Source organism: Saprolegnia diclina (assembly GCF_000281045.1).
Source record: "Saprolegnia diclina VS20 unplaced genomic scaffold supercont1.20, whole genome shotgun sequence".
Taxonomy (NCBI): domain Eukaryota; phylum Oomycota; class Saprolegniomycetes; order Saprolegniales; family Saprolegniaceae; genus Saprolegnia; species Saprolegnia diclina.
In genome coordinates, this window is record NW_008246087.1 from 1 (window position 1) to 9,727 (window position 9,727).

General features: G+C 55.8%; 3 protein-coding genes across 3 annotated transcripts; all 3 read right to left on the reverse strand.

Moving 5' to 3' along the window:
* Window positions 1–1,329: 1,329 nt before the first annotated feature.
* Window positions 1,330–5,072, reverse strand: SDRG_07014 (hypothetical protein; the record flags this gene model as incomplete). Its single annotated transcript, XM_008612831.1, has 12 exons — window positions 1,330–1,494; window positions 1,561–1,971; window positions 2,047–2,215; window positions 2,262–2,485; window positions 2,535–2,600; window positions 2,659–2,775; window positions 2,833–3,690; window positions 3,737–4,085; window positions 4,135–4,259; window positions 4,308–4,373; window positions 4,425–4,598; window positions 4,647–5,072. 12 exons carry the CDS (start codon window positions 5,070–5,072, stop codon window positions 1,330–1,332), a joined length of 3,150 nt encoding a protein of 1,049 aa, XP_008611053.1.
* A 156-nt stretch (window positions 5,073–5,228) lies between these two features.
* On the reverse strand, window positions 5,229–6,689 carry SDRG_07015 (hypothetical protein; the record flags this gene model as incomplete). The annotated part of the gene is made up of 3 exons (XM_008612832.1): window positions 5,229–5,577; window positions 5,625–6,521; window positions 6,574–6,689. 3 exons carry the CDS (start codon window positions 6,687–6,689, stop codon window positions 5,229–5,231), a joined length of 1,362 nt encoding a protein of 453 aa, XP_008611054.1.
* Window positions 6,690–6,906: 217 nt separating this feature from the next.
* Window positions 6,907–8,931, reverse strand: SDRG_07016 (hypothetical protein; the record flags this gene model as incomplete). Its single annotated transcript, XM_008612833.1, has 5 exons — window positions 6,907–7,599; window positions 7,654–7,887; window positions 8,521–8,756; window positions 8,813–8,877; window positions 8,928–8,931. 5 exons carry the CDS (start codon window positions 8,929–8,931, stop codon window positions 6,930–6,932), a joined length of 1,209 nt encoding a protein of 402 aa, XP_008611055.1. The 3' UTR covers window positions 6,907–6,929.
* Between the last annotated feature and the right edge of the window lie 796 nt (window positions 8,932–9,727).

Genomic DNA, 9,727 nt, shown 5'->3' on the forward strand with positions numbered 1-9,727 from the left:
GTACGATCATCTCTCTTCTGTCTTCCATCGACGTCATTGTCATCAAGACGGTGTCATACACGGAGGCTACGCCACGAACCCCGTGCCACAGAGGATGTATTCATACAGATAACGACAACGAAACTGGGCCACAGTGGTACATCGAAGTATATGGAGAATTGTATCGGGGGGCCGCTCCTGCCCGTTTAAGAAAAGAATTTAAATACCACATGGTTTTTGGGACCACTAAGAACCCGAGCCTCTGATTGGTCAAAAAGCTGTCTAATTGAACCTATCAATGGTTTGTCCCATCCGTTTGCCCCAATTCTAGGGAAGAGCTTGGGACAAACATCCGTTTGCCTGGGTGGTCCACGTTGAAGTGCTCCTCGTTGCGCTCGACGCATCTGCGAAATGTCTCCTTCGGGAAGTTCTGCGCCTTGGCAAAGGCACGCATGCTGCAGTACTTGATGGGGTCGGCTAGACAAGTCCGAGCCAGAATTTGACTATCAAGCACGAAGTACCCTAGAGTCGATATCCTGGACGCGGGTTGCCAAGATGGGCTTCCTTCAACAATAGTTGGATAACAGGAGGGAATAGGATAGCGTTTCTGTGTTACGTAGGTGGAACTTTCCCAATTCAGCTATGTTTTACTATACTAGAAGTGTGGTACCTGGTGTGGTACTCAAGAGAAGGGACGCCAGCATACGGCTGCAGAATGGATGCAAACCGACTCTGGGGTGCTCTGGGGTTGCAGGCCGCAGTGCGTTGTGCGTTTGGACACGCCGCGGCGGGGGCCAGCGCGTCCGCTGCGACGATTCGAAGTGCGGCATTGTGCGCGCTACGTGCGCAAGTCCGCCACACATCATGCAGAAGACCGTCGTCCTCGGTACAAGCAACGTGAATGCACCGCATGCGCATGGCAGTCAGCAACTGACAGCCTCCAATTTAAAAAGGCGGGAAACCAATCAAATGTGCTGATTATTGATCATTTTGGCCAATCAGATGACTGCGATAGTTTTTCCCATGATTCACCAAAGACGCGCTGTGATTGGTAGAAATGCGTACTTATTTGCATTTGACTTGGATGCCTCTGCGGGCTCATTTTTATTCATGGTACCACTGTGGCCCAGTTTGGTTGTCGTTATCTGTACGCGTCTGCGTCACCAATTATTACACTACATATGGTGACGGAGACTTGTTATTGTCCTACCTCAGTCGATAATTGATGGCGATCACGTTGGCACTACCGGTGACGTAGGTCAGGCGGCTCTAATCCACTCAACGCGACACCTTGGTGGTGCATGCAAGACACGAATGTATATTTGTTACGTCGGGGAGATAGATAGGAACTCAATACGTGCTGTCCGATTCGCCAAACGAGTCGGACCCGCGCCGCGACGTCTCGGACCGACTTTGAAAGCTCGAGAGCGCGCGCTGGGGCGAGTCGGCGGCCTGGAGCGTCTTGTCGGGCACGACAATCTTGTGCACAATGATCGAGAATTGTAGCATGATGGTCTGCAAGACAATATCAATATATCGCAATATACAGACGCAAAGGTAGTCAAGTTTGTATGAACATACCTGACACAACGACGTGGACATGACCATGTTCTTGCACATACCCTCGACGTGGAGCACTTTGACGTCCAGTGACACGCCGACCGAAACGCGTGGCTCTGCGTCGTTGCTCGACAAACTTCGCCGCGCACGACGGCCAGCTTGGCGCGCCGTCTTGACGCTCTTGAGCATCGACACGAGCAGCGGCGGCACTGGAAGTTCGCTCGCACCGAGCGACGCGGGTTTCTTCTGGGCCGCATTGAGGCGACATGCCATTTGGAGAATTTCGTTGAGGAGGCGACTCATCGACATAAACTGACTCAACACCGGGACATCGTCCTGGCTAATCACGCTTGGCGGTCGTCGCTTCCGGCGCTTGAAGCTCAGCGATGGCTCGGTGCGCGGACGCACGACCGAGAGGGACCCATTTTGCCGCTAGAAAAATGGGTAAATATCGACGTTTCAAATGCAATACAAAATCGGCAAAAATGCAATACGAAATAGCGGTACCTGTTTTTTCTGGCTCTCGAGAAAGTCACGGTACGCGAGGTAAAACTGCGTCCCGACAAGCGAGAGCGGCATCGCCGTGTAGAAACTCCCAAAGACCATCGCGGCAATGTCAAAGAGGCGGCCGAGCGGCGTCCGCGGCTTCATGTCACCGTACCCGACGCTCGTAAACCTAGTCATACCGTCTATGACATTGGACAAGTTGTCCAATAACGTACGTCGCAATCGACAGCCAGCTCGAGCGCAGCATATCGGTAATAATCGTATACTTGGTGACTTGGATTTGGACCATTTTCTTGGGGGGCAGGTTCGCGTCAAGCTCTTTTGTCCATAAATCGCGGTTCCACCAAAAGCACGGAATGTCCACGTAGCACGTGGTGCCGCGCTCGATTTCGTAAAAAATGGCCCCCGCCGAGACGCACCCAAGGAAGAGAAAGAAGAGCTAGCCACAAAAACGCCACTTCAATCCCCGCTACCTGCAGGTATCGTACCGGGATGAGGAGACGCTTCCATGTTTCTCGGGTCGTGCGCGAGAGAACGGTCGTCGATTTGAAGTGCTACAAGCGACAAGGCGAGATTAGCATCCGACACAGAGACACGCCTTGTTGTATGTACCCGCGCAAGCTTGAAGATGCGAATGGGTTTGACGATGGGAAGGACGGTAAGAAATTGTGGAAAGGTCGGCACAATCGCGTACGTCGGCACGCGTGCTTGCACGATCCCTTGCAGCGCCTAGTTCCAAGTGGTCTAGAAAAGCACGAAAATCACATAAATACACAAAATACCGACCTGCACGTAGAACGGCAGCACAGCGACCACGTCAATGTAGGTCCCAATCGAGTGGAGGTGCTTTACGCGGCTCCGCGCCGCGTAAAACCGCAGCGCCATCTCAATCGTAAACACAAGGCCAAAGTAGTACTCGAGGTAGACCCACCGGCGCGTCATGTCGTACATGGGCACGTGGTCGGGCTTGCATTGGCGAATTTCGCAAATACGACCAGGGTCCGAAAAGAGGTTGTAGCACTGCGCAAGCGTCGCGTTCGAGCCATAGTTGAAGCCAGCACCAAAGCAATCAGGGGCGGTTGAGCCCGCTTCGCAGTAAAAGTTGAGTTTTTGCGTCGTTGTTTCGTTTGTCGTCGACCGCACGAAGCAGCCGACGTCCTTTTTGTTTTTGCAGTAGGACGCAAACGCTTCGCGACAAAGGTCGCTCTCAATACCATGTGCTTGGAGCTCGGGCGTTGTCTCGGCGTAGAACATGAGCACGCTCCCGATGACCATCGCGAGGAAGAATTTGTTGACGTAGTTGGCCTGCATCGACGAGTGCGGCCGCTCCATGAGCTGAAACGCACGCTCCCGCAGTGTCCGCTTCGCATTGGCATCGTCGTCGTCCTTGGCCTTGGACTGCATGTTGCTCATCGCGCGCTTGGCCCGCGTCATGATCGATGTCGAGAAGGACGCGGTGCGCGCGTTCTGCGCCACAGGCTTCTTGCCCGCTTGGGCCGTCACGAGGTCTTTGGGCACGAAAGGCTTGACCTCTTTGGCGAGCGCTCGCTGGAGCTTGATCGCGTGCGTCGCTTCGTTGATGAGCTGCACCAATTTCGCATTGCGGTCGCGGTCGACAGGCCCCGAGACGAGTTTTGTCGGCTCCTACGCCATGCTGTCAGTACGCATAGAAGCGTGCAAGGAGGCGTACGATGGAGGTTGTGAGGGCCACTGCGTGCTCCGAAACGTGCGTGACGAGGTCGCACAGTTCGAGAAACTTGGCGTTGAGGCTGTGGTGATTCGAAGACAGCTCCGTCGTCTCCATGCGTTCAAACGTTGCGGCTTCGGCCTCGACGCTCGGCTGCCCCGGTTTGATCATCGCGCCGTCTGCGACCTGCTGCGCCTGAAAGTCGATCCACGTAGTCTCGTAGTGAATGCCAATGATAGCCAATGGCATCGCGAGATACAGCGTCCCAAAGATCATGATGACGCACGCAATGATGACGGCCGGGATGTTTTCAATGTCGGGGAGCTGGTCACCATACCCAACGGTCGCGACACTAGTTGATGCACGAGAATAGTGTCACATCTATCCAATACGTGACGTACGTGACCATGACAAAGTAGCCGGCGTTAAAGATGTCGGTAAACGTGCACGTCGACGCGTTATAGCACGGCTGTGCGTAAAAGAGCATCGTCGCAAACATCATGACAAAGGTAATGAGGAAAAAGAGCTAAATGTCGGGCATCAGATCCATTTCACACGAAACGAAGGACCTTACCGTGACTTGAAGTGGCGGAATACTCGCGCGCGCCGTGCGAATGAGCACGACCATGCCGTCCAAGCCCTAAGCAAACTCAGTTGTCCAAAACCTTCACAACGAGCAAGAGAGCAGTACCTTCATCATGTGCATGATGCGAAAGAGACGAAAGTACCGAATCGTTTTGATCGCGTCGATGGTCTTGTCTTGCCTTCCCGAAATCTCGAGCGGGTTACTGGCCGTGTACAGCACGAGCAAATAGAGCGAGACGAGCGAAAGAACATCGAGCAGTAGCCGACCCGAGTAGAAAAGCTAGATGTTCATCACGATGCAAATATACAATCCGCTGCCAGCGTCTACCTTGGGCGACGGCGCGAGCACGCACTTGAGCGCAAGGTCCACCGTCAAAATGAGCGTGATGAGCACCTCGATGGCGGCGAAGAAGCTCGCTTTCGGGAACCCGGGGTACGCAGGGTCGGCGCCGACCTTGTTGGGTCCGTCCATGGTCTCGATCGTGAGCACCATGACGTCGAGAATGATGCACGCCATGATTGCGTAGTGGTAGACCATCCCATACTTGTGGCCCGGGCGGTCACCGAATACGACGCGCCGCCATCTTGCGCGCAGCGAGAGCGTGTCGCTACTCCGGGGCACGACCACCGGCGTCGGGACGTCGACATCACCGCTCTCGTCGTGGGCCTCGACGATCTGCGCGATGTTCTTGTCGAGCACGACCACGTCGGCGGGCGACACGATTGTCGGCGTCTCTTCGGGCGCCGGCTGCATCTTGCTCGTCGATGCTTCCACCTGCCTTTCTGGCGCGAAACCAACGAGTGACGCTGGTTTTTTAACGACTGCGCGTCGTTTATTTATAGTCCGAAGGGTTTTGTCTACGCAACCGACGCCGTACAACTAGACCTCGTCGCGTCGTCGCAGCCCGACTCAGAGCGTCTTGTGCTTGGTGATGCCAATCGCACAGAGCCGCTCAAGCAGTGGCGGATGGCTGTAGTGGTACGCGCTGTACATTGGATCCGGGTTCATGTTGGCGAGGTTTTCGAGCGAGATCTTGGTCAAGCCCGACTGCAGCGCGTCCGCGTGGCCAAGCTGCACGGCAAACGCGTCGGCAGCAAACTCGTTTTGGCGCGTATTGTACGTGAGGAGGAACGAGAGGACCTTGTCGACCGGCGCCCACAGCGTCTGCGCAAACAACGTCAGGCCAATCATGACGGGCAGCGCCGGTGTCGTCGCGCCAAAGCCAAAGCTGCGAAAGAGCGCCACGTCATGCATGCACCTAGTAGATCTTAGCGTCCCAACACACAAGAATGCAACGTTGCGCACCGGCCAAAGACGTAAAAGAGAGCAATGACATACACTTGCTGGAACGCAAACCCTTGAAGCGTGTGCCAGAGCTTCCAGTGCCCGAGCTCGTGGCCGAGGATCGCCACGATCTCGTTGTCATTGGCTTGCGTGAGGAGCGTATCAAAGAGCACGATGCGCTTGCTGTGGAAGAAGCCGTACATGTACGCGTTCGAGTGGCTCGACCGCTTTGAGCCATCACACACAAAGAGCTGCGTCAGAGGAAAGTGCAGTGTCGCGGCGAGCGCCTCGATACGGTGGCGCAGCGGACCATCGGGCAGCGGCGTGAACGTATTGAAGAGCGGCATGATGAGCACGGGGTAGATCGTGAGTAGGAGGAGCGTAAAGCTAAACGTGAGCAGCCAGACGTAAAACACAAATCCGTCGCCGCCCCATTGGATGAGCGCGAGCAGCGCCGCCAAGAGTGGGAGTCCCAAGAGCGCGCTCAGTGCGAGGCCTTGGAGCTTGTCGGTGCAGAAGAGGCGCAGCGTCTGCTTGTTGAAGCCATGGCGCTCTTCAAGCACAAACACAGAGTAGAGCTCGAAGGGGAGGTTGAAGATGACGTCTTTACATGACGTGAGCACGGCGAAGAGAAGCGACTGCGGAATTTCGCCATAGAAACCGACAAGACGACCGCTGAGCACCCACATGAACGGCAAGTAGCCGCCAAGAAGCAAGAGCACGCCCTCGAGTTCATGGATCGCGCCAGTGACAAAGCCAAAGCGGCTCTTATCGAGGCTGTAGAGACGACTCTTTTCAAACTTGGCCTGCGTTTGCACCAGCAGCGATGGCTCTTTTTCATTGGACACGTCATCAATGTGCGCAATGGCCGACGCCAGCGCTGGCGGCAACGACGTTTCGTGCAGCTTGGCATGCTGCCTATAGGTCGAGGTGCTGTAGCAGGGTCGTAGCTGTTGATGACTGGACGTACCGGTAGTCCAAGTACGTCTCAAAAGCGTAGACGGCCGCGACAAAGACGAGCGTACCTTCGAGGTACGGGACCGGCGACGGCGCCCAGCCCTCCTCGCAAAACCACGGCGCAAGCATTGTGAAATGGCTCCGACCGTCCAGCATCCGGATAATGAACCGATGCTACCACGTCGTCCGGATAAACCCAACGATCTCTCACCAAACCGGCTTGACCCCCTCATGGGTCAATATTATTGACCCATGACCAGCTTGACCTCCTCGACAAGCCTACCGGTGAAGTGCACGTGAACGTGCTCCTTGTATTCGATTCAACGTACTACAAGTCGACTAAACGTGACGACTCATTCCATTACGCAATTACCCGTAGCGACACTCGACTGGACTAGCAAAAGACGCGCCACGGACGCTCAGTCGTTCGAGGTGCGGAAGCTGCCGCCGCAAAAAAGCCTCGAGCACCCAGAGCGGCTGTGTCAACTGCGGACAAAGTGTGAGCTTTTGCAGCTGCTCCAGACGAGCAAGCGCTTGCATCGCTTCGGCCATCTCGATGCGCGCCGCGTCGTCGCGGGCCCATAGAGAGAGGCGCGTCACCGAATGCGGCACAAACAAAAGCGACAAGTTGGTGCTGTCCAGGTGCAAATCACGTAGCGAGGTACACGCAAGCAGAGCTCGGTGCACGGCGACGCGATCGGCCACGTGCTGAAAGCGAACGTTGGTCAAGTGCAGCGCCGTACACTGCTGGGTGTGCAGCAGCGCAACTAGCGCGTCGCAGATCGACGTGGCTGCATATGGTGCGTGCTTTGGCAGCTTGAGCGTGAGCGATGCGAGGCCCGGCATGCGGCAAGCGAGAACCACAAGTGGCGTCCACACGCTGCGCGGGTCGTGTCGGACGTCAAGCACGAGCTCCTCGAGGCGACAGCAGGCAGTCAGCGCGTCTTGCAGATAGCGCATATCGTCGCACACATTGCCGTGAGGACACAGCGTGAGACGCCGCATGTACGGCGCAAAATGGTGCAGCAGCATGTCGAGGCTGTACCGATGGCAGAGCCCGCAGCGCCAGACCACCTCGGGTCACAAACAGAACGTGCGCTCGAGGAGCTGCGTCGCTTCGAGTGGGAGGCGGCTTTGCTTGAGCACGAGGCGAGGCCATGCAATGCTAATATAGGCGTGATGCGGCGTCCGGGACAGTGCGAGCAGACTCTGGAGCGGAGCCGAGAGGTGGCGCGACGGAAGTGCGTGGAGTAGCACCAAAAACGTCTTTGGGCACGGCACAAGGGTGGCAATGAGTTCGAGAAGCTCGTGCGGAAGCATGGGGATTCTGTCGAATGCATGGGGATTCTGTCGAATGCAGATCTTACTGGGAAATGCCACCGTGAGAGGCAGCGCCGTCGGGTGTATCCGACGGCGGCTACTGTCAAGAAATGCAGCCGCCATCTCAAACTCAATCTCAAACGCACTACCAGGCTTTCAGATCAAATAAAGCGATGACTAGGCCAAGCTGTCGTCTGCCGTGTACTGCTTGCGTCCACAGGTTCCGTGCGAATATTGTGCTTTGCATAGCGCGTGTCGGTGATAATCGAGGCTGCTCCGCCAATATTTTTTTTCTCGCAAAACCTGTCGAAGTTTGATATATTATGAAATGTGATAAGCTGGCTTTGCCAAAAAGAGGGACCGAAATGCGGCCATGTGATTGGCTGAGCTACCCGTTGGTTAGCTCGCTAACCATCGTTTAGTAGCGATTTAGTAGCGAGACGTTTGGCAATAGGTCAACAGCCGGCATGGCCAACCATTTCGAACGTGCGCCGGCGTGCGTCCTCGGACTCGAGGGGCGCGCATCAACCATGTCGACACGATGTAGGCCGCCGCGCCGCGCGCGCGCTGACGGTCGATCCCTTGCAGGTGCAGACTGGTCCGTGGCGCCCACGGCCCCTCTGCGGCACGCCTCCCGTACCCGACTATGGCGTACAGCACCCGGCTGCGCACACCCGGCGCTTCGTCGAGACCACCTTCGTGCAACAGTACCGATAGCAGCAACACGTGCGCAAGGCTGTCGAAGGCCTCGAGCGACCATTGCCTGGCGCAGCGCTGGGCGGCCGGCGTCAGACGATCGACGAGCGATGGCAGTGGGATGAGCGCGAGCATGCACGCCGGCAATGCGCTCATCGTGTGCCGCATCGACACCATCCTCTAGGTACAGGTGGATCGCTGCTAGTAGCTAGGTGGTCAAGAACCGCAAGAGATACGAAGACGTTTGGCTCGGGGACACGTTCGTCCGGCGTGAGCGTCGGAAACGCGCCGATGATGGCGCCTGCGCAGAAGGAGCTCAAGCGCCGCGTGCGCCACGGCTCCGTCGCCTACCCATACACCGCAGTGGAGAAGGCTCATACCGCTGCCATGTAGCGTAGTGCCAGATAATGCAATAACATCGTGTTTTCGTGGCTTAAACGCGAGCGCCCACGTGCAAACCCAACGGAAACTAGCCATGACCGCAACTGTCTTGACTAATAATGCGCACCGTGCCGCGCTAAGCACTAAAGCGGCTTGGATCTTAGCACCAGGAAGAGACGTGGAGTAGTGGCAGTGAGCGCTGTGGAGAAGAAGTGCCGTGACCAGGAGCTCCGTCTTGCCCCCGAGCTACATTACGCGTAGCGTTTGCGCCTTGCTGTTAGTCCACGGATATCCCTCGAGCAGGAGCGCAAACCACTGGATAGCGGTTATCCGTTGCTATTCAATGGCCAGCGCTCCTCCTAGCGGTCCGCAGCCACGCCTCAAGCAGGAGCGCTAACCTGAGCGCTAATCATTGAATAGCGGAGGATAATCCGAAGGTTTGCCATTTCAGAAATGCAAACCTTCGGATTATCCTCCGCTATCCATTGATTAGCGCTCAGGTTAGCGCTCGCTTGAGGCGTGGGCTAAGGTGTCAAATGACAAAAGCGGGTGGCCTGCCAGACATCTTTAGTAAAACCATAAATATAGCATACAAATACATAGAGTATATTTTGTAATAGTTATATTCTTTTTTGGAGACTGTCCCACCAGAATTTATAATTTACGCGTGTCGCGCTATGCCTCGATTATCTAATAAAACCATCGATTATCGCTGCTAATCGATGGTTTTTTGGAGGTGAAAATGGCCACGCGCTATGCAAGCCACAATA